The 24,652-nt window shown below is 46.5% G+C and overlaps 1 protein-coding gene across 4 annotated transcripts in view; it reads left to right on the top strand.

Moving 5' to 3' along the window:
• Positions 1–23,936, top strand: part of AZIN2 (antizyme inhibitor 2) — a 34,981-nt gene extending 11,045 nt beyond the window's left edge. For 2 of the 4 annotated variants that reach the window (XM_024765273.1, XM_024765270.1), the window contains 7 exons: positions 972–1,144; positions 2,141–2,296; positions 3,091–3,256; positions 4,474–4,636; positions 5,799–5,911; positions 20,115–20,329; positions 23,450–23,588. In XM_024765273.1, coding sequence (XP_024621041.1) covers positions 972–1,144; positions 2,141–2,296; positions 3,091–3,256; positions 4,474–4,636; positions 5,799–5,911; positions 20,115–20,329; positions 23,450–23,588 — 1,125 coding nt within the window. Of the gene's footprint in view, positions 1–971; positions 1,145–2,140; positions 2,297–3,090; positions 3,257–4,473; positions 4,637–5,798; positions 5,912–20,114; positions 20,334–23,449 lie in introns of those variants that run through there. The other 2 variants (XM_024765271.1, XM_024765272.1) reach the window with 2 other exon arrangements.
• The last annotated feature ends 716 nt before the right edge of the window (positions 23,937–24,652 follow it).

Here is a 24,652-nt window from a genome sequence, read left to right as displayed (position 1 = left end):
GGCCAAATAAATAAAAATACATACATACATACATAAATAAGTAAAGCAAGGGTTGGCAAACAATGGATGATGGGACTTGTAGAGTTTTATTGGACCACAGCCATGCTCATTCACTTATGCATTACCTGTGGCTGCTTTGGTGCTACAAAGACATTTGAGTAGTTGTACAGAAACTATACGGCCCACAAAGCCTAAAATATTTACTCTCTGGCCCTTCATGGAAAAAGCTTGCCAACACCTGATGTAAAGCCTCTCGTTCAGTGCCTGCTTGTGGTAGGTGCTCTGTGAGCACGGGTGCTTTCACCATCATCATGATCAGTGTCTGGGTCATTAATGCAGCAATCAGGTGGAGCACCGTTCTGAAAAGGTGAGGAAGAGGAGGCCCTGTGGGGAGAGGGCCTTGCCGGAGCCGCCCAGCACCACGCCATGCACAGAGCAGGTGTCTGGATGTTGGATGTCCTGTGTCAAAAAGATTATTGGTCTGGTGAACTTTCTAATACACCAAGTGATAGTCTCTAAACATTTAAATCTGCCAGGAAAATGTGTCAGAAACCTGTCTTCAGGGCTACCATGAATCTGTAGAGTGCCTTTGTGTGAATTAGAAAATGTATCCCTTCCTTAAGACACTTAATTGTTGTAAATAAATATACTGATTTTGTTAGAGCAAGATGCTTTACTGTTAGGAATTCATAATAAACATACAAATCTACCATGTATTCTCTGAACGGGACCCCTCCCTCCCTAGGATTGTGCAGTAAACCACCCACACACCTGTACACGGCAGCCCTGCCTGTCAGTGGTGAACCAGCGTGCGTACTGATTTTTGTATACCTGTTGTCTAAAAGTGAGGCCCACTTTATATGGACCTCCCCAGGCACAGCTATGACTTTGCCCCTCATCTGTGCTTCCTTGGCCTCCGTGGGCCCAGCAGGCTCTGGTGCTTCCTCACCACCACCTTTGGGATCCCACAGGCAGAGATGGAGTTGGTCCAGCATATTGGTGTCCCTGCCAGTAAGATCATCTACGGCAACCCCTGTAAGCAAATTGCACACATCAAGTATGCTGCCAAGCATGGGGTCCGGCTGCTGAGCTTTGACAACGAGATGGAGCTGGCAAAGGTGGTAAAAAGCCACCCCAGTGCCAAGTAAGCTGAGAAGCACTCATGCGGGAGGCTGGGCTGCGTGTGAGGGCAGAGGGAGTGGGAGGAATGGGGCCGGGGCTGAGGACCCTGCCTTGGACCTGGCCAGAGTCACAGGAGGTTGGGGCAGGTACTCCTGGACTGGACCCAGGATGCAGAGCCTGAGTAGGACAGAGGTAGAAATGATGGATTACAGGCCAGGCAGAGCAAAGCCCATGGTACTACGGAGGTCAAAGTCACGGCAGAGGAAGCAAGAGGGGGTGGTGGTTTCACAGAGGAGATGGCATTTAAAGTTTCACAGAGGAGGTGGCATTTAAGGAGGGCCTTGAGGGGTGACCAGCATCTGGGGAGGGCATAAACAGTGTGTCAGAGTGAACTGCGTGAGCAAACGCATGGCGGCCAGAAGCAGCATGGGGCATTTGAGGGATAAGCAGAAATTTGGTGTGGCTGGAACATACCATGTGAAGGGGGGAAGGAGAAGTGAATGATGCTTGTCACAGGGCAGGGACCCCAGTGCACGTGGGCTTTGGGAGGGGTCAGGGCTGCACATCTTGCTCAGGCTGTGCCTCTCACCTGGTCACTGGACACCCTGGGGAGCCAGGTGGCGGGCCACTCTAGTTCACCCAAAGCAGCTTCCATTTTGTCTGTTTTACATATTGGGGATATCGGGGTTCTCAATAAGACTGTGTTTAAAAAATGGTCCCCCCGATACAAGAGAAGTTGGAAAAGCCTGGCTGGTGTTAAGGCTGATTCAGAGAAGTGGGGCTGCCCAGAGGAGAACTGGTGAGGTTGGGACCAGGGCAGGGGCCCCAGGGAAGGGCCCAGGGACATTTAGGGAATGGATTGGACAAGACTCAGAGGCTGACTGGCTGTGCAGGGAGAGGAAGGGGTCCAGGGGCTTGTGGGGTTGGGTAGCTCTGAGCCATGAGGGTTCATGCCTCTTGACTTAGAGAAGGCTTGGTCGGGGGCGGGGTGGGGGGTGAGGCATGGCGCCCCCTGCAGAGGTGCTGCGTGTCTCCTCAGGATGGTTCTGTGCATTGCCACCAATGACTCCCACTCCCGGAGCCGCCTGAGCCTCAAGTTCGGAGTGTCGCTGAAATCCTGCAGACAACTGTTTGAAGATGCCAAGAGGAACCACGTAGAGGTGGTGGGTGTGAGGTGAGTGCCCAGAAGCCCCGCCATCACCACCCACGCCCACAGCCCACTGCCTCTTTTCCCAGGACTTAATCAACTCTGTGTGAGACCTCCCTCAGGGTCTCCAAGGAAGGCCTGTCCCTGGGCCTAGAATTCTGCCATTTGAGAGCTTCCTCCCTTTGGAAAGAAGTTTTGGAGTGCCCCACTGCCCCAACCCCACAGTCTGCAGAAGGTCCTGTCCCAGGAGGTTCCAGGAGGGACCTGGCTTTGCAGGAGTTTTCCCAGCCTGAGGCCAAAGGTCATCCTGGCACACCTTGGCTGTGCCTCTTTTCTGGTAGGGGATATGGAAGAAGCAAGAACTATGACCTAACAATATAGCTTTCCTTTTTTTTGGACTTAGGATGGCCAGGCACTCTGCTAAATGCTTCATAGACACTATCCCATAACTGTGGGATCTTATCCCCTCTTTATAGGTGGGGAAACTGAAGCACGGCATGTCAGACTGCTGAGTGAGATGTACATCAGATCTGGCTGAATCTGGGGCCCTAGCCCTCACCCCAGAAGGCTCAGCCCCAGGGGCAGCATGGAGGGATGGGGGGGGGCGCCAAGTGCCAAGGGACCTTGGATCTAGTCTCCTGTCCACTCCTCACTTGCCACCTGGCCCTTGGTAGCCCATTTAACCTTTTATGCCCACGGTCACTACATCTGGAAAATGGGCACAGCAACCAGTGTGCTCGGCCAAGGTTGCTCCTGGCTGGGACTGAGGTGGTGGTACTTGGGCCCCTGTGTGTAAGCCGAGGCTCTTCCTCCCTTCCCAGTTTTCACATTGGCAGTGGCTGTCCTGACCCTCAGGCCTACGCTCAGTCCATCGCAGACGCCCGGCTTGTGTTTGAAATGGGTGCTGAGCTGGGCCACAGGATGCACATCCTGGACCTTGGCGGCGGCTTCCCTGGAGTGGAGGGGGCCAAAGTGAGATTCGAAGAGGTAACCCTGGGATTGCAAGTGTCACACTGGGCTTGGTGGGGGTGGGGATGGGGGCAGGGAGGGTTATAATGATCCCAGGAAGCTCACTGTGAGTGGGTCCCATGTGCTACGTGCTGTGCTTAGTGCTTTACCTGGATTATTTTATTATTAACCCTGTGTTACAGCTGAGCAAACTGAGGCTCGCAGACGTTAACTTCACTTCCTGAGTCCATGGAAGAGCTGGCTGTGCACCCAGCTCTTCCTGACTCCGTCCATGCACCTATTTGAGGCTTAACCAGGCCATATTTGCATAAGTCATAAGGCTTTCTGAGGGTCTGGGTGTGCCCTATTCACCCTCCGGCGGACTGATGAGAAGTCAAGTGGGCAGGGGAAGGAAAAGCCAACCTTCTGTCCACTCCTAGTCCCGTCTGTCTCCTTCCCATCTGGAAGGTGAAATCAGGAAAAAGTGTCATTGCAATCCCAACTTGAACCACTAGGGGTCGCTTTTTCTTAGTAAGTGCCTGGTCCTGGAATATTCACATCTTGGAACTGAATTTAAGAAAATAATACGTGATGGACACTAAGAATTAGCTTCAAAGATGAGCATTGCAGCATTCTTCATAACAGAAGTCCAGTGGATTTCCTTGGTGCCTATAGCACTCAGGGATTGGTTAAATTATGGTATATTCTTATGGTGAAAACATTTACACACATGGGGAGGTCATTCAGTTTATTGAGTGAAACAGTTTATAAAAACATATATACTTATAGCCCTATCATGTTTATAATAAAAAAAATCGGGTTTTTAGGTTTGTATAAAAAGGAATTAAAGGAGCTACTCCAAAAAGTTAACACTGGTTAGGTTAATCTGGGTAATAGAATTAGGGGTGACTTTGACCTTCTTTTTCCTTCTCTGTAGTTTCTATTAAAAAAATGTGTTATTTAGCATATTGGTTATTTAGGAAAGAAAAATCCACGTCAGGGCTTCTGGAATCTGAGTACCAAGTCTTAGATTAAGAGTGTCTTTTCCCATTGTAGGGTCATTGAAGGGTGATTTACACAAGTGTGAGGGTCTTGACCCAGCTCTGTCTCTGCCTACCTTCTTGTCCAGCTGTCCGTGGTTACCAGCTGGGGTAACCTGAAATCAAAGAAGCTTTCAAGAAATAGACTTGGAGCTGCAGCAAGTCTTCAGCATAAACCCCACATTTCAAACATGTAATTGTCCTCCATCCTCTCAGATTTCTTCTGTGATCAACTCAGCCTTGGACCTGTACTTCCCGGAGGGCTGTGGTGTGGACATCCTTGCCAAGCTGGGGCGCTACTATGTGACCTCGGCCTTCACCTTGGCAGTCAGCATCATCGCCAAGAAGGAGGTTCTTCTGGAACAGCCTGGCAGGGAGGGTAGGTGCCAGGTGGGCAGCGGAGCCCCATTCTTCCCTAAAGCCAGGGACAGTGGCTGGCTGAGCTGGGTCTGATTTTAAGGGGTGGGGGAATCTGGAAAATGGGTCCTTGCTTTAGGGACGTTTACAATCAAGTATTCTCACCCCAAGACACTCTTTAGCATCTTTTTTTTTCCTATGCATGTTTATATTTTATGAAGATTGAGATCAAAGCAACCTTAGGGAGAATAGATGCTTTATTAACGCTATCGTACAAATGAAGAAATTGAGAGCCAGAGAGAATACAAGTGAATTGCTTAATTGCTAGTAAGTGATACAGCCTGCATTTCACCCCTTGTTTGTCTTCCCTCCAAAGTACAGGCTCTTACTCACCCTACTGCTTCTCACAACATATTGAAAGTAATTAATGACAACTTATATTTGTCTAAGCCCACTTTATAGACGACAGAACGTAGGCACGGAGAGGTTGAGTCACTAACCCAAGGTCACACAGCTCATAAGGGGCAGTGCCAGAATTCAAGTCCAGGCTGGGCTGACTCAAGGCTCCTCTGTCCACACTGCCAACATCAGCGCTCTTCCCTGACCTTCCAGATAGATCAGTCGTCCCAGCAGCCTCTTGAGTGAGAGGTCTGACTCTGATCTTGGGGCTTTTTTCTCTGCTCTGGGACCCCCAGGCACGAGAGCCTGAGGTCAGTGTGCTCTTCCTCGGAGAGGGGTGGTGGGCTCCAGGTGGAAGGTCTTCTGTGTGTGTGTGTGTGTAGGGATGGAATTCTGGCCTCCTTTACACATCTGGGGGATTATACTTTCTAGTCCAGCCGGGAGACCTGGCTTCTCATTCCAGCTCATGCGCTGCCCCATCGTGTGCCTCTGAGCAGGTGGCTTAACCTCTTGGGGTCTTGAGTGTGGGTGGGCTGCTCTCCTGCCTTTGCTGGGGCATTGAGGGGCTCAGGTGCAGTCAGGGAGTGTGTCCTGGGCAGGGCTGCTCAGCTGCAAGGTGTTTCCAACACAGTAGTGAACCTCCTCTCACAGGAGGAGGCTGGCCACCTCATAGCTGAGGAAGGGGCAGCCCTCTTGCTTCAGTAGCTTGTCCCCTTGCTGAGCCTGCCACAGTTCCAACCCCTCATGTGCTGCTTGTGCTACCCCGCCCCCTCCCCTCCCTGCAGAGGAAAACGGTTCCGCCCCCAAGACCATCCTGTACCAACTCGGTGAGGGCGAGTATGGAATCTTCAACTCAGTCCTGTTTGACAACACCTGCCCTACCCCCATCCTGCAGAAGGTGAGCCTACCCCACTGGGCCTGTTTTCAATTGGGTGGGTGCATTTAAATAACATTTGTGTGTGTGTATTGTTATCTAATTTAAAGAAACTAAAACATTCATTGTGGAAAACAGACAATAAGAATAAAGAACGTTATCACCCATAATTCCACCACAGAGACTCTCTGAACATTAGATTTCTTTTCAATCTTTTAAAAAATGTATTATACTTTTTCCCCATAACGTTGGGATCATATCAATTTGTAACCTGATTTTTTTCCCACTTAATATGGGGTGTAGCTCTTTGCATGCCATTAACCAGTCTTTGACAACACGCCTCTTGACGACTACATAATATTTTAGCCAATCTAACTCTAGTGATTGTCCATTTGGTTTCCTGATTTTGAGCTTTGTGGGTCTATCTTGACATCCATCTCTGATCACTGCTCTGGGATAAATTCCTAGAAGTAAAAATTCATCTTTAATGAGTTTTCCATGTTAACAAGGGAATAGGAATAGACAGAACATTCCTTCTAGCCTCTGCAGAATCCAGCCCAGGGCTTCTGGCAGCTTTAGCGGGCGTTGTTAAGAGGGGAAAGGAAATCAGACACACTTGTAAGATTTTCATATCTCCAGGCCTTTGTGTGGTCTTGCTTTGGGAAGGAAACTTAAGTGCCTAACTAGTACCTAGACCATCGTGAGCTTTCAATGTGTGTTTTTGTTTTTCTTTCCGTTTCCATGCTGACTAGTTTTTCCAGAGGCAATCAGATGTTAGCTCCTCTTTGTAGCTCTTCCTGCCCCTCCTCTACTGCTGGCAGAGGGAGCCCCTCTCTCCTCCAGGCGCCCCTACCCCACCCGAGACTTGATGGATATTCATTCCATAGCTGCTTTGTCTGAGTAAGCCTTCCCAACGACGTGCTCAGGAATTCAGTTTTCTACGGTGATGCACTAGCATTCCCTGCATTCCTGTGGTCTCCCACATCCTACCACACAGAGGAAGCACCAGGCCTAGGCCAGCCAAGCCCCAGGCTACACAGCAGGCAGCAGCTGCTTCCCAGTTACTCTCCCTTCCAGTCGCCCTCCCAGTCCCGGTTCCGCTCCCTTCTTTCTGTTGCAGGCGGTCCCTGGCCCACTCCCCATTCCCTTCATCAGCTCCTCAGAGGAGCGAGCAGGGCTGTAGTCCCAGCCCAGCCCCATACCTGCTCCAGGAGCTCTGGCTGACCAGTCTCTAGTTGGTGTTCCTGACTTGGGCACCAGGATGGTACTGACCCTCTCGGTGGTCTGTGCTGCTCCTCCTCTGGTGGGTGCTGAGGTTTCTTCTTCAGGCTGTCAACCGCTTAGGAGTCCTGCCACGTGACCATACCCAGGGTGGGGCCCGCGGTGTGGCCGTGGAGACAGACACCGTGTAGGTGACAGCACACACAGTCAGTTAGCTACAGTTGTGCTGGGAGTGTGTCAGAGGGACCCAGCCTGGCCAGGCGTATCTGCACTTCTTCCCCAAGGAAGGTGCACCTCACTAGCCAGGATGGCAGATTTGTACCCTGCTCTTCATGCCCAGGCACTTTGTTTTTGGACCTCAGGGAGAAAAACTCATATTAAACGTAATCCTTGGTTCAGGGTTTTCTTCTCATCATTGGAATATGCATGGCTCCTTTTTGTTTCTTTTCTTTTCTTTTTTAAAAATTCAACAAATATTTGAGTACCCTCCAAATGCAAGGCATTGTGCCGAGGTCTGCAGAAGACAGTAGGTGAGGAACAATTGCCTGTGTCTTTGAAATACAATCCTGCTGGGTAGAAACATGTGTGTGTGTGTGTGTGTGTGTGTGTGTGTGTGTGTGTGTGTGAGAGAGAGAGAGAGAGAGAGAGAGAGAGAGAGAGAGAGAGAAAGTAGTACGCAAACTACAACAGTGTCGTGAGAAAAGTACAAAAACTACAGAACAAATGTTATTGAACTTTTTTCAAAAATATTTTAGTCATTGTCACTAAAAGATAAGGACTTAAAAAAAGAACACAGTAACATCACCAAACTAAAAAATGAGCAGTTCCATAGTGTCCCCTGTCGTCTAGTTAGTGTTCAGATCTCCTCTCATAAATGGTTTATATAGTTGATTTTACAGGTGAGAAAACTGAGGCATAGGGTGGTGAAGCAACTGACTCAAAACTCACACAGTTGATAAAGGAATAAACTGTAGACCCTTGGGGGCAGAGTTCATGTCTTATTCATCTTTGATTACCTGTGTGCTGCCAAAGAACAAGCTCTTGACTGTTGATACTTTCCTATAAAATGATGGCCTCTCTATAAAATCACCGCCTCCTTGTAAAATCTCGCCATTGTTGGGCATTTGGGCATTGCTAATTTTTGTTTATTCTTATTCATGTTTCTATGAGTACTCCCTCTGCCTAGAATGCTCTTTGTTAGTCTCTTTGTATGCTGGCTCAATGCACATGCTTAAAGTATATTCCCTTTTAAAAACTCTTTTCTTTTCTTTTTTTATACATCTTTATTGGAGTATAATTGCTTCACAATGCTGTGTTAGTTTCTGTTGTACAATAAAGTGAATCAGCCATATGCATACATACATCCCCCATATCCCCTCCCCCTTGAGCTTCCCTCCCACCCTCCCTATCCCACCCCTCTAGATCGTTGCAAAGCACTGAGCTGATCTTCCTGTGCTATGCGGCTGCTTCCCCCTAGCCATCCATTTAACATTTGGTAGTGTATATATGTCCATGCTTCTCTCACTTTGCCCCAGTTTCCCCCTCCCCCACCCCTGTCTCTGGAATAGGACTACCGGGTAAAATGATTTGAGCATTTTTATGCCTCTTGATACATATTGTCAGATTGTTTTCCTCAAAGCTTGGACCAATATTTATTACCATTTGTACCATTTCACAATAAGCTCACCAGCATTATGTGCTGTGACCATTTTCTTTTTTCTATTTTTTCTTTTTATTTAAAAAAATTAAAAAATTTTTTGGCTGTGTTGGGTCTTTGTTGCTGTGCGGGCTTTCTCTAGTTGCGGCGAGCAGAGGCTGCTCTTCGTTGCGGTGCCTGGGCTTCTCATTGCAGCGGCTTCGTGCGGAGCACGGGCTCTAGGCACGCAGGCTTCAGTAGTTGCAGCACTTGGGCTCAGTAGTTGCAGCGCATGGGCTCTAGGGCACGCGGGCTTCAGTAGTTGTGGCGCGTGGGCTCGGTAGCTGTGGCTTGTGGGCTCTAGAGCGCAGGCTCAGTAGTTGTTGTGCACGGACTTGGTTGCTTCATGGCATGTGAGATCTTCCCGGACCAGGGATTGAACCCGAGTCCCCTGCACTGGCAGGCGGATTCTTAAGCACTGTGCCACCAGGGAAGTCCATGACCTTTTTCTTGTTGGCTAATTTATCTGAACTGGTATACCTCAATACTTCTTTTATTCTTGTTTCTTTGATAAGGATAAAGCTTTTTTTTTTTTTTGGTTTATTTTATTTCCTTTGATGTCAATGTCTTTTTTTTTTAAAGTGATCCTTTTTTTAAAAAATAAATAAGTTTATTTATCTATTTACTTTTGGCTGTGTTGGGTCTTCCTTGCTGCGTGGGCTTTCTCTAGTTGCGGCGAGCGGGGAGTACTCTTGGTTGCAGCGTGTGAGCTTCTCATTGTGTTGGCTTCTCTTGTTGCAGAGCGTGGGCTCTAGGCACACAGGCTTCAGTAGTTGTGGCACACGGGCTCAGTAGTTGTGGCTTGCAGGCTCTAGAGCGCAGGCTCAGTAGTTGTGGCACACGGACTTAGTTGCTCCGCGGCATGTGGGAGCTTCCCAGACCAGGGATTGAACCCGTGTCCCCTGCATTGGCAGGCGGATTCTTAGCCACTGCACCACCAGGGAAGTCCCGTCAATATATTTTTATATCCTCTGTTCGCCTAATTTGGGAGGTCTTAAAGTTTTTTTTTTTCTTGCAAATGAAGATGAGCCTGCATATGCATGTGTGTATGTATTTAATATAATATTTGATACATATATTTTTTCTTAATCTGATGGTTTATTATTTTAGTCTTGTGATTCTTTGTTATTCTTTCATAGAAGTTTCAACACACTATCATATATCTTAACTAAGTGTGCTGCAATTAATAGTAAGGAAATTTGTCTCTAACTGCTCTGCAGTTTATAGATTACCATATATATGGTGTATATATATAACAAATAGAACATTTATTGGAGAAAAATTTAGCACAAACAGTAAAATAAAATAACCCACTAATCCCACCATTCAGAGACAACTATTGTTAAAATTTACTTTCATTCCTGTTTTTTTTTAAAGTGTCATAGTGCACATTGTTTTTAACTTAAAAAAAATTATATACTATGAGACATGGTTTTCTTTACTGATACGTTAGGTGGACTCTTTATTTATAAACATTTTAAATGTTCACTGAGTGGTCTAAAGTGACATATATTTAGGGTATAAAGATGCAATTCAATAAATGCGTATTAGCACTTCATAAATGCAAGGTATAGTTAGGTGTAGGGAGGTACCCAGAGGGGGCAAGTACCGTGGGAGTTTTACGAGAATCTTGGGAAGCAAAATTCAGGGTACAAGCTCTAGTTGCCCCACTCTGTACAGAGACACCCCCCCTTGAAAAGATTGGGCTTTCTTACTTGTCATTGTATTTTATTCTAATTATTTATGGTTTAAAAAGTGTGAATCCGTATGGAATATATTGCAGTAGTACTTGTCAGGTCTGGATCTGGTTAGTTCTTGCCTTAACAATTCTTAAGTAATGATTTCTAACCCTTTTTTTATTTCTGCTTTGCCATACTGTACATTAATTTCATATTTTTTCAATGATCTCTAGTTTTTATCCCATTCTTTTGACAACAGCTTTGTGCTATGTTTAGAAAACTGGTAGGGTGCCTTCTGTTTCCTGCAATGTGGTAGACTAGATACCCCAAACAGCCTCCCCACTGACAACAAAGAAAACTGTGTCCTGACTTAAGAGATAGCAGGGAATCTTCAGAGGTCAAAAAATAAGTGAAAGTAGGAATCTTCATTTCACTTAGAGTAAATGCCAGTCAACTCACCAGCCTGAGGGATCCTTTTTAAATGTAAGTCAAATCATGTCTCTTTTCTACCTAAAACCCTTCTGTGGCTCCTGTCTCACTCCATATTAAAGCCAGAGCCCTTACAGTAGCTCCCGCAGCCCTTTGTGATCTGACCCTGTTTCCTCTCTGACCACCTCCCCCACCCTCTTCGCCTTGCTCACCCCACTCTAATCATATCAGCCTCCTTGCAGTTCCTTGAACTCACCCAGCATGTTCCTGCCTCAGCATCTTTGCACCAGCTTTCCCCTCTGCCTGGATCACTTTTCTAGGTACCACACTGGTTCACGCCTCACCTCCTTTAGGTCCTTGCCCTAAAGGAGGCCTACCCTGACACCTTACACCTCATTTAATATTACACCTGTACCCCCGACCTGGTCTGTTGTTTTTTAATTACTTTGTAACACAGTATATAACTTCTTTATTTTGTTTTCCTCCCTCCTGCTAGACTATAAACTCCATGAGGACAAGGATCTTTGTCTGTTTTATTCACTAGTGTGTCCCAAGCACATACAACAGTGACTATTCAAATATGTGTTAAGTGAATTAATTAATCCAGAGAGAAAACCTAACTCTGAAACTGGCTTTCTCTCTGGGAGGTGTATACCACATACTTTTAGCACTGATCTTCAGTTTTCATAGTTGTGTGTGTTCCTAGGGACTAGTCAAGATAGAGAATATGATAGGATCCCTCACATAAAGCTGGGAACCCTGAAAAAGTACATAATCATTAGTGTAAGAGAATATTAGGAAAAACTCCCACAGAGGAGGACAGCAAGAAAACTTGTCTGTTTTGATCTTATTAGTAGTTGGAAGAGAGCAAAAAAATGAGAATTTGAAACCACAAGCCAGCCTTTTCTTGGGTTTGTTGCCCAAATTCATATTAACTGTGTGGTCTGAAAAACCTCAAGCCTAGAATTCATTTTATCTTGCAGAAGCAAACACAAATTCTCTCTGGAGGAGGACTTCTCAACCTAGGCTTAAAAAAATTCTCACAGAGGGCTTCCCTGGTGGCGCAGTGGTTGAGAGTCCGCCTGCCGATGCAGGGGATATGGGTTCGTGCCCCGGTACGGGTGGATCCCACATGCCGCAGAGCGGCTGCGCCCGTGAGCCATGGCCGCTGAGCTTGCGCGTGTGGAGCCTGCGCTCCGCAGTGGGAGAGGGCGCAACGGTGAGAGGCCCGCATACCGGAAAAAAAAAAAAAAAATTCTCACAGATAAAGTTCCAAGGTACATGAGATCACAATAAAAAATCACAAAACACAAAAGAAACAAGTCACCATGAGGGGGAACCAGCAGAAGCAATAGACAGCAGATTCAAACCTGCAATTACTACACGTACTGGAATTATCAGATGCTAGAAATAAAAATATTTACAATGTTTAAAGAAAAATTGAAAATATGACCCAAAAGCAAGCAAATATAAAAACATGAACTAGCAGATTTTTAAAAGGACTAAATAGAACTTCTAGAAATGAAATATATGAAAATTGAACTTATGCACAGGGTAAGAAAGATATTAGAGACAGTTGAAGAGAGAATTAGGGAATGGGAAGATAGAGCTGAAGAAACTATGCAAATGTAGCACAAAGAGACAGAGATAGGAAAGAAAATAAGAAAGGCAAAGGAAGTGGTAGATAGAATGAGAAGGTGTAATGTCTAAGCATAGTTTCAGGAAGAGGTTGTATCAGGATACAGAAACGAGACAAGTAATTTGAACAGGGGAATTTTAATATAAAGAATTGCTAACTTTAAAGATGGTTAATTACTAAAAAGGATAAAAGCAGTTACTACCCCTGGTAAGGTAGAGCGAAAAAGGAAGAAACTTACAGGAGGGCTTCTCCCTCCAAGGCTGAGATTGAAACCTTTAAAGAGAGACTGTGGCTATTACAAGGATGTGCAGCCTACCAGTGGCAAAGAAATTTTCAGAGGGTTCCCAACACAACTGCATCACAGAAGCAGCCTGCTGCGGAGTGGAGGGAAGCTTGTTGGACTGTGCAGGCCAAAGTTGAACTGTGGGGGCCACTGAAGTGAATGCAACCAGACCCTCATACCCTGAAGCAGAGGTGGCCACACAGAAAACATCAGGGTAAAAGGAGGAAAGTCCCTTCTTCCTGATCTGTTCTTGAAGTGTCTTTCCAGCAACTTCTATTGACAAAGCCTAACATAGAGATGGATAGTAAAGAAGAAATGTCTTACTCCAGCATCACAAACCAGGGCAAAGAACGGTGGATTTGGAGCTGAGAGGCAAAATAAATAAATTAAAATTAAAAAAATTAATAGCTGGCAGAGAGTTAATAAAATGTAAGAGAGGAACACTTATTCTTAGATTTGGGAAATCCAACAAATTCCAAGTATGTTACCTAAAAATAAATCCATACTTAGACAACATATTAGTGAAACTGAATACCAAAGACAAGGAGAAGATCATAAAACTAGTGAGAGGAATGAGACAGATAGAAGAATACCTGTAGAAGAATGTTAATTAGACTTAACAGCTTATTTTTCTCCTGTGACAATGGAAGGCAGAAGATAGTGGAGTAGCAGCTTCAATCTATCAACCTAGAATTTTATATCCAGCAAAATTGTTTTTCAAGAATGCGTATGAAACAAAGGCATTTTCCGACAAGCAAATACTGAGAGATAGATCTTCACTAAAGGAAATTCTAAAGGATATATTTCAGACATAAGGAAAATTATCCAGATGGATGGTCTGAGTTGCAAGAAGGAATGATGGGCAAAGGTAGGTAAATATGTGGGTATATTTAAAGGATCACTGACTGGCACCAGCATCACCACCAACAACAATTATGTGACTAGAACAAGACACTGAAGTTTATTTTACTCTTATGCAACTGTCTGGATGCAGGCAATTCAGAGCTGGTATAGTGGTTTCATATTCACATGGAACCATATGGCTTTCAGTTGTACCTGTTTCTCGGTGTTGCCCCCATCTTGGTAGGTGCAATTTGAAGCTCCAGCCATTATAGGAAATAAGAGAAGTCCCTCTGCCAGTTGTCTTTCAAGGAAATTTCCTGAAAGTACTTATGCTTTTATCTTATGGCCATAACTACCTGCAAGGGAAGTTGAGAAGTATAGTCTTTATTCTAGGTGGACATGTGCCCAGCAAACATTGAAGATTGGAATTGCTGGGGTTAGGCAACTAGCAGTCTCTGTCACAAACAAGATAGACTAAAACACTGGATAGCAATAGAATGTAAGTTGGGAGGTAGAGTGACCAAGCTGGTCTTCTAAGATTTTGAATTGTTTGAGCAGAAGGTAAAGATATCGATTAATTTTAGACTTTATGTTAGGTATGCATGTTAAAATGTAAATGTCTAGAGTAACCACTAAAATAATAGAAGTTTATTAAAATAGTTTGGTTTGGAGAGTGGCATAAAAACATAGACCAGCAAAACATTGTTGAGAGCACAAAAAATATCCACATATATCTGGAAACTTGATTTGACAGCACTTGCAAAGCATATCGTTGGGAATTGTTTAACATATGATGCTAGACCACCTGATTGTCCATATGCAAAAAATGAAACTGGATCCCTATCTTACACCACACATATATATAAATTCCAGAGACCAATATAGGAGAGTGTCTGTTTGGCCTTGAAATAGGAAAAAACAGTGAAGAGTATCTTTAAAACCAAAAAGGAAGACTGATGTTTGTCTACATTAAAATGAAGAGCTTCTGCTCATCTGTTAGTGAAAGGAAGGAGGCAATCATAAAGTGGGAGAAAAATACTGAAGCACATATATAATTGATAAGGGATTAGTAGAGAGAATATATGAAGGATTCTTAAAAAGGAAACAGAGACAAGTAAGAATCTTATGAAAATAAGGGGAAAAAAGTGAAGCAGAAAGCAATAGAAATAGGGGCAAAAGACTTTAACAGGCAGTTCACAGAAGAGGAAAGCCAAATAGAAAATGCAAAGGTGCTCAACCTCATTGGTAATCAAGAAAATGCAAAGTAAAAGGAAAACAAGATACATCTTCTACCAGCTAGATTAGAAAAAAATTTAAAGCATGACAATATCAAGTGTTGGTGGCATATAGAGAGTTGGATCTCTTAGATACTGCTAGGTGGAGTTGGTATTTCTACTTTGGGAAACAAGTTGGCATTATTTAGGTAAAGTTAGACATGTGTACACTCTCCAAGCAAGTTCCTAGGTATATATTGCATAGAAACTCTGGGCATGTGTATTTGAAGAGATTTCAGAATGTTCACAGGAGCAATTTCTATAATACAAAACATTGGAAACAACCTTAATGTTGTCTTGGTGCTGGGTAGTAATCAAATAAATTACAGTGTATTCCATACAATGAATTCTATGCAGCTTGTTGTGAATTATATCTACATGCATCAGTTGGATGAATCTTGGGAATGTAAGTTTCAAATAAACAAAAAAGCAAGTTGCAGAGATTACATACCCTATATTTCCAATCATATACATTTTAAAAAGTGCAAAATCAAATTCTAAATTGTTTAGGGTTAGGTATACTCATGGAAAAAAGTAAAGCAAAAGAATAATGAGGGCTTCCCTGGTGGCGCAGTGGTTGAGAGTCTGCCTGCCAATGCAGGGGACACGGGTTCGAGCCCTGGTCTGGGAAGATCCCACATGCCGCGGAGCAACTGGACCTGTGAGCCACAATTACTGAGCCTGCGCGTCTGGAGCCTGTGCTCCGCAGCAAGAGAGGCCGCGACAGTGAGAGGCCAGCGCACCGCGATGAAGAGTGGCCCCCGCTTGCCACAACTAGAGAAAGCCCTCACACAGAAACGAAGACCCAACACAGCCATAAATAAATAAAAAAAAATATTTAAAAAAAAAAAAAAAAAAAGAATAATGAAAACAAAATTCTGGATAATGGTTACCTCTGGAGGAGTTTGGGAAGGGACATGTCATTGGGATGGGGATTTCAAAGATAGAGGAAATGTTCTATTTCTTTAGCTGGGCAGTGGGAGCACAGATATTCATTTTATCATTATTCTTTTTATTTTACACATGATAAAAATATCCTTTTGTATGAATTAAACATTTAACAAAAAATTGAGTCTGTCACTGCTACTTATTAATATTCTGTGATAGGCTCATGTTTATTTTTTGTCATATTGTTTCTAATGTTTAGAAAGATATCCTGGGAGTTTTAATTAGTCGTAGCATATTTAATCTATTAAACTGGAGAGAATTCTTTTTTGCTTTACTCAGCTTTTCTAGCTAGGAGAGGGTAGAGCTCTTGTATTTTATCTCTCCTTTTAAGGTTTTATTATTTTCTTTGAATAAGTAGTATTGTGGCCCAAGCACATCCCTGAATTTAGTAATGCTTTCATTACTGTCGTGAGTGAAGACGGTCCCCTGTGTGTTTGAGCTGAGACACTGGCTTGCATGCTGAAACTCACTGAGCTCTTCTAGTAACTACCTCTCTCCCCTTTGTTTGCCAGGTGGGCAAGTGCTATCTGCAATGTGATATTTTATTTCTTCACTTTCTCTATATTGTTTATTTTTTCCCTGCTAGCTATTGCCAGCATTTCTCATGACAGAAAGCTTCAGACTTGGAGTCAGAAGATGTGGGTCTGAGTCCTGGCTCTGCCATTAGTAGCTGAGTAACCTTAGGCAAATTACTTAACCTCTTTGGGCCCTGTTTCTCTCATTTCTTCATCTGGAAAATGAGGGGGCTTAACTTTAATTACTAAGGTTGCTTCTAGTTCTGAAATGAAGCCATTCTAGTGTATCTCCATTAAGTTAGAGTTGGCTCCTTATTTTAAATAGTTTCTCTTCGTTGTGGGGTTTCGTTTTGTCTGTAGTTTTAATCAAGAAGAGTTGCTATAGGCTATTGAATGCCATGTTGACATGTATTGGGAAAATTTAATTTGAATTGTAGGTCTATATTTTCCATATTATGATGAAGCCAGTGATTGCCCTGCTCATATCATCCTTGCCTTCCATTTAGAGACAAATTATCTGATCATTGAAAGTGATTCTTTGAATATGAGTGTGGATTTGATTAGCTAGGGATTCATTTTGGATTTTTGCCTATATGTTCACGAGTGAGATTTTGATCATAGGCTTTTATTCTGTTTCCTCTTTTTCCTTTTTGTGTGCAGCCCTTGCTCATGCCATTTTTTTCCCTTTGAAAATATTTCTGTATACTTTATGCAGTATAGGAGTTAATTGATTTATTGTTTAAAAGTTGGGGAACTATTTAGGGATTCCATCAAAGCCATGTGCCATTCTAAATGTTTCACCTTGTTTCATCTGTGGATCTGCTCACCTACTGGGTGTCTTTGAGGAAAGCAGCCATTCAGGTGCAGCTAGGAGGCACCTTGTCGGGGACCACCTGAAGTTCTGCTGCTAACCCCCTCCAGAACCTGAAGCAGGTCATTTCTTCTGAGTTTTCTCATCTGTAACATGGGAATTGCAACTGCCTCCCAGATGAGGTGTGAAGTAGTGGTGGGCATGCTTTGTAAAGTAGGAACCCCCTGCCCTCTCTCTCAGAGGGGGCCCTAGTAGCAGACTGGGCATCTTATATTTTTACAGGTGCCTGTCCATTTCCATTCAGTTTTCCGACTCATAAACAGAGCTGAGACTTACAAGCCTGTCCCCACATGCTTTTGGAACATTTATCTTGCATATTCCTTTTTTGTTTCCTTTTTTTTTTTAAAGGTTTTAAATGATAATTGCATTATTTCCTGTGAAGTTTTAAAATCTTTCTTTTCCACCCATTTTTAATTTATACCACTACTAAGAAGTGAGAGAACTCTGATTATAACTCAAGGGTTCCTTTTTATCTTATTGTGGAAGAATCTTTGGAACCTATTTTCTTAAGGATCCTCATGGATACAATTATATAGCATTTCCTCTCACAATTCTTTAAAGGTTAGCTTATTGTTTTTTTGTTTTAAGTTTTTTAAAAATTATTTATTTATTTGGCTGCGTTTGGTCTTCGTTGCTGTGCGTGGGCGAGCAGGGGCTACTCTTTGTTGTGGTGCGTGGGCTTCTCATTGCGGTGGCTTCTCGTTGCGGAGCACAGGCTCTAGGCGCGCGGGCTTCAGTAGTTGTGGCATGCGGGCTCAGTAGTTGTGGCTCGCGGGCTTAGTTGCTCTGCGGCATGTGGGATCTTCCCGGACCAGGGCTCGAACCCGTGTCCCCTGCATTGGCAGGTGGATTCTTAACCACTGCGCCACCAGGGAAGTCCCTAGCTTATTATTTTTTAAGAACTGGAGCTAAGGGAAATAATTCAGAGCAACTAAGATGAATTTTACTCATTAACAAGAAGCTTGTGAACAAGCTTGTTAAGTTATATGAACAAGGATGTATTGGTTTATCTCGCTTTCCTAGAATGTGAGTTTCATGAGCACAGGAACTTTTGTTTTTTTGTGTGTGTGTTCACTGATGCGTCTGCAGCTCCTAGATCAGAGCCTGGCATATAGTAGGTGCTTAATAAGTACCTATTGAATGAATTAATGAGTATAGGATAGTTCTCATGTTTGATTTTAATAACGTGCGTGTTTTCTTTATTAATGAGACAGTGGCTTATGCATTACCCTTTTGTCAACTCTGAGTATTATTTCTGCTTATGGCACCCATGACTCTTCTCAGTCTGACTCATTCCTGCTCCTGGCTGAGGTACTGAAACACCTTTCCGTCATCCTGCATTGGTTTCCTCCGCTGCCTCCTTCTAGGCTCTTTGATGGCTTCCATTCGTACCTTCTTTTTCTTTCTTTTTGGCTCTTCCTCTTTCTCATCACTCATGTATTCCCTATTCATTTATTCATTCATTCACTTAAGAAATATTATTGACAAAAGCACCTACTGTATACCAGACTGCTAGGCTTGGAGGAGATGGGGGTAAACAAGACTGTCGTGATCTCTGGACTCATGGAATTTATAGTCTGACAGGGAAGACAGGCCTGGGTGATACATTTCATAAATATCTAATCATAAATCATAGTACGTGCTATGATGACAAAGCTTGGGGAGGCTTAGGAAAGCTTCCACGAGGAAGCTGAGATCTAAAGGAAAATTAGGAATTGGTAGGTTTGGAGCCTCAGGGAATAGCATGGGGATGGCTGGGACTGGGGGAAGGGAAGCAGGGTTTACCTGGGGAGCCCAGAGCAGCTGGACTAACTGGAACGAGGGGCTTTCAAGGGCACGATTCAGCCAGGATTCACTCCTGTCCCTCTTTCAGTTATGACTCCTCCTCTAGGACCTGCCTGGCAGGATCCCTACACTGTGACAAACTGCAATGATATCTTGGTTGTCCGCAAATGGCCTATGTTAGATTTCTTTCCTGGATTTGGAAGTCACTTAAAAAAAATTAAAAATTTTATGTCATTGTTAGCTGTGTCTTTGGGTAAGTCACTTAACCTCTCAGAACCTTAGTTTCCCTGAAATGGGAGTAATTCTATCTACCCTGTGAGGTCCTCTGTGACCTCTGGCAGGTCACCCTGTGACTGTCTGTGGGAGGCCCGTCTTCCTCACCAGACTGAGAGCCCGAGGGAGGGAGGGAGGGAGGGTCTAACTCACTGGTGTGCTTCTAGCTCCTGTTACCAGGCCTAGCATGGAAGGAGGGGATCGTGGAGGCCTGCATAGAAGAAGGAGCCCCAGGGCTGGGTCCAGAGGACAATCTCTGATTTGAGGGAGGGGGTAGGGCTGCAGAGGGGGTGACCCACCCAGGGTCTGGAAAGTGGCAGACACACCAGTGAAGGCCCAAGCCGGGAGCTGACAGCAACACCAACAATAATAAAGATAGTGCTAACTTACTGGGCCCTTGCCATGTGCCAGACACTGTTCTACATGCTCTACCTATACTCATTTATCCTTTCAGTAGCCCTGTGAGGTAGGTACTGTTATTATTCCCATTTTACAAATGAGCAAACTGAGGCACAGAGGGATAAAGTATCTTGCCCAAGGTCACACAACTAGCAAGTATTGGAGTCTGGATATAAGACCAGGCACTATGGCTTCAGAGTGTAGGAAGCAATGAATGCAGAGAAGTGGGAGGGCCTTAACTGCAGGCTTAGAGGCCCATCAAGTCTTTATTCTATTGGCTCTGGGAGCCATGCAGGCTTCGGAGGGAGGGGGTGCTCAGGCTGTGCATGTATGCCCAGGAAAGCTGACTGTTGTCATCCTTCTCTCCTGCAGAAACCATCCACGGAGCAGCCCCTGTACAGCAGCAGCCTATGGGGCCCAGTGATCGATGGCTGTGACTGCATAGCTGAGGGCCTGTGGCTGCCGCAACTACATGTAGGGGACTGGCTGGTCTTTGAGAACATGGGCGCCTACACCATGGGCATGGGTTCCCTCCTCGGGGGTGCCCAGACCTGCCGCATCACCTATGCCATGTCCCGGGTGGCCTGGTAAGGGGGCCCTGCTGGGAAATGGAGTGGGGGGAGAAGGGAGCAGCCTGGGCAGAAGCAATAAGGGGAACCCCGGGTCTGGGTCCCTGCTCCTGTGTAACCCAATGTGACAGGTAGCTCTAGGCTGCTGATTCCCAGTGAGGCCTGTGCTTGGCTGTGGCCATGAGAGAGACTGAGCTTCCCTTGAGGAGCTCAGAGTCCCGTGAGAGACACAGAAGCAGACAGACACTCCTGATAATGCAGTGCTGGAGGGAGGCGGGCAGGCTCTGGAGGCTTAGAGCCCAGCCCCCAACCCAAGGCCCAGATCTCCCTCCCTGAGGAAGGAAGGATGAAGCCAAAGCCTGGTGGACGAGTGGGAGTTAGGTGGCAGGAGGGGTGGGAAGCAGGTTCCAGGCAGAAGGAACAGGGAGCGAGCATAACTTCAGGAAACTACACGAGGTTGGTCGGGGCTGGAGAAGGAGCAGGGTTGGATCTGGGAAGGGACTTGAAGGAAGTTGAGAGCTTTGAGCAGCTGCAAGCAGGGACTGGTTCGAAGCCTGAGAGACCGCTCTAACTACTGGGTGGATTAAGAGAAGACAAGGGCAGATGTAGATAGAGCTGACCACTTGGGTGGCTGCTTTGTGACCTGGGAAAGACAAAGACTCGCCTGCTCACTGAGCTCGCCCACGGCAGGCCAGCAGTGGGATCCAGTGAGGCCAGATGGAAAGAAAACTAACTCTAACCCTAACCCTAACCCTAACCCGTTGAAACTTTCTGTCAGGTCCTACATTAGGCACCTTTTGACGATTTCCTTTTACCCACACAAACAGAGGTCACTTGCTTGAGGTCACACAGCTGGTCAGGGATGAAGAGGCCCCCTCTTTGGGGGCTGGGGCAGTTGGGAGGGGCTTTTATAATGGGCCCTCAGGAATGAGTGCATCCTGCGTCCCCAGGGACATGCTGGGTTCCTGAGCCTCTTCCCTGCACCCCCCACCCCTGCCCACCCCCGCCGGAACAGTGCTACCAAATCCAGGCCTGACGGGGCTCAGTATCAAAGTTGCATGTCATTTATCCAGTCAACAAACCTGTTGTTTCTACTCCCTGCAGGGCCACAGGATAGGCTGATGCCACCATTTTGACATCAGGGGTCTGTTTTGACAAGGCCTAAAAAACAAAAGTAAACAAAACAATAATCACACAGACTTCCTTATCCCATCCTGGCACCGTCACCAGCAAACACAGTTGGATGAGGCTGCAGGGAGTCAGATGCACTCATTACTTAGGAACACAAAATTCTGATGTGTTGAAATGGCCATGTCAAAAATTCCCAGTATTAAAGGGGCCTCATCAAAATGTCCTACTTTAGAGTCTGGCTCTGTGCTGGGTCCTGGTGGGTAAAAGAGCATCTGAGAACGTGGTGAGCCAAGTCGCGGACCTGCACACACAGACCCTGGCATAGAGAGTGCCAAGGTCACTAGGGAGGGAGGGCCAGCGGGCTGGGGAGGGTGGTCAGGGCTGCTTCTCAGGAGGACTGATGGGAAAGGAGGGCCAGGCAAGCTGACAGGAGGGTGGTCTGGGCCAGGAAGGGTAGGGGCTTCAGAGTCTAGTCCATCCAAAGAATTTTTAGTAGCTCTGGCTGGCTGGAGTGGACTGTGGGGAAGAATAGATCAAGAAGGACCTTGGAGGCCCAGGTTGGACTTGATCTTGAAGGCAGGAGGGAGCCAGTGAGGGGTTCTAAGAAACTTATCTTTCAAAACCCATTTTGAAAGATAAGGAGACAGAGGCTCAGACAGAGGGTGCTTGGCCCAGAGGACCTCCCACCTGAAAGGGAACGGCCTGACTGGACTCTGCAAAGATACTGACTACTGATTTGCTGCTGAATTGCATATCACCAAAGAGGGAGGCCTTCCTGCAGGTGGGGGACCAGAATAGGCTGGAAGTATGCAGGGAGGGAAGGGAAGATGTAGGTGGAAGAGGAAGGGTTTTGTGGGGAAGCAGAACTTGGCAGAAGTAAAGGACAGGCTGTCCTGCTGCCCCTACCCCCAGGCCTCTTGACACTGAACCCAGTGCTCTTTCCCTGTCCTCCTACCCAGCGTCCACCCCTCCTCACCAAGTGTTTACCATGTACCAGCCTGCTGTTGGGGCCACTAGGCAGTGAGTAACTCAGACATATCCCCTGCCCTGCTATAGGTGGAGGAATATCAGGGAAGCAGGCATTGAACCCTTGTTGCTATGAAGGAGTACACTGGGCTGTGGGACTCAGCGAACGGTTGATGATGCAGGCAGAGGCCGGATGTGCACAGGCCTAGGATGAGACGTGAGCCCAAAAGATGGCTGCTGTGGCTGGCAACCAGGCAGCACTGTTGTGTGTGATGGGAGAGGCTGGCAGGGGCCGGATCCTGTGGGGCCTGAGAGTGGAAGGAAACTGCTGGCGACTCAAGAGAAGGGGTTTGCGTTTTGGGAAGATGAACGTGGGTCAGAATTGTCCGGAGGGGGCAAGACAGATCAGGGAGACTGCACTTTCCCAGCTAGAGATGGTGGTCTCAGCGGGAATGGAGAGAAGCAGGTACCTTTGAGGATGCTCAGGAACTAGGCTCAGCAGGGATCTACTGGGTGTGGGAAGAAGACAACGTGTGGCAAGAGCATGAGCCGTTCATTAACGTGGGGATGTAGGAGAAAGAGCTTGTAGAGTTTTTGAGGGGAGGCAGATGATTCTTTTAAAGTACTAAGCTTGGGATATGAAGAATGTGGGCACTGAAGTGAGCATTGGGTTGAGTCCTAGTTCTGCCACCTTCTAGGGTAGAAGATGTGACCTTGGGGCAGGTAACTTCTGAGTCTCAATTTCCTCAGAGTAAAATGGGGTCGATAATGTCACCCTTACAGGGTTTTGGGAGGATACTAGATACTGTAAGCAAAGTGCCTGGCCCAACAGTGGGCATATCAATGAACGTGGGTTCCTCTCCCTTGTGGGGGTAGACTATGGGGGAGAAGGGAGCAGCAGAGGAAGAAGGGGCAGCAGGCCTTCCCCTGCCCCTGGGTTCTGCGGCCCCAGTGGCGCCAGGTCTTCCAGTGCAGCGGCCAGCAGTGCCTGGCCTGCAGGCCCCTTGCTGGCTGCCTCCAGGGACCCCCTCTCACTTGCAGGGAAGCCCTGCGAGGGCAGCTGCTGCCTGCAGAACAGGACGAGGACGCCGAGGGCACGTGCAGGCCTCTGTCCTGTGGCTGGGAGATCACAGACACCTTGTGCATGCGCCCTGTCTTCACCCCGGCGAGCATCATGTGAGCAGGGCCCGTCCCCCCGCCCCCGGAGAACCCCAGCGGGGCCGCAGAGACGCCTCTGGGAGCAGAGGGGAAGGTGGCGATCAGGAGCACCCTCTGGCCAGGACTCCAGCGCTGGCTCTGCCGGCCCCACGCTCCCCCTGCAGTGTTTCTGTCCTGTAAATAGGACCAGTCTTACGCTCCCTGTAGTTCAAGTATGCAACATAAATCCTGTCCCTCCTAGTTGTGTCTGCCTCCTCTGCAGCGCCAGGGGCCTGGTCAGCCAGGTATGGGGGTGTTCTTGGGGGTCTCCCTTGGTCTGCTTCCCACCTTTGTAAATATGAAGCGAATAAATATTTAGGTTGTTTAATACGCCAGTGGAACCTGGCGGTTCAGTCCACGAAGCAGCCTGGGTGAGGCCAGGGCCGAGACTTCCCCACCCTACTATGATAACCCCATGCCCTCTGCTTCGGTCCTGACCCGCTGCAGTGTGGGCACCTCCCACTGGCACCCAGCTTCTCTAACTCATCTCTCTCGTCTTCACAAGCTTCCATGCCTGGCTTCGTGAGGAAAGGGGAGCTGTCAGGGTCTGGGGTCGGGGTCACGGTTGTCTCTGTGCGGCACTGGGGCTGCAGCTCATGGCTGGTGAGGGGCTTCTGTGTGAACCCAACAGCCAGCTTAAGTCCCGGCCCAAAGTGGGGAAAACTGAATATTTGACACCGCTTTTGGAAATTCATACCAAAGATAAAGAGCAAAGAGGTGGGTCCCTGGGAGGTTCTGAGGAGACCCCATACCCTTCCTCTCCTTGCAGGTCAGCAAGGCAATCAGAGTAATGCAAATATGTGCTGGTTGGTTTTGCTTATTCAGGCAGTAATTGTTAGAACATGGTTGGCCACAGACTACTGCCACATCCAGTGCCAACGGCTCTGATGCTCGTCTCCTCAGACACTGGCAGTTCTCTTAAGGACTTCACATTGCTAGGGTCTCAAGCTATGCAACTGGGGTGTGTGAGCCGCTTAGCAAAGGAGTTCAGATTTTAGAGTTCCCCCAGCTGCTACTGGTGACCCTAAAGATTTTTCTTCTGCAATT

Source organism: Neophocaena asiaeorientalis, unplaced genomic scaffold (genome assembly GCF_003031525.2).
Source record: "Neophocaena asiaeorientalis asiaeorientalis breed wild unplaced genomic scaffold, Neophocaena_asiaeorientalis_V1.1 scaffold409, whole genome shotgun sequence".
Classification (NCBI taxonomy): Eukaryota; Metazoa; Chordata; class Mammalia; order Artiodactyla; family Phocoenidae; genus Neophocaena; species Neophocaena asiaeorientalis.
Note: the sequence above shows the minus strand (reverse complement) of the source record. Positions and strands in the feature narration are given on the sequence as shown.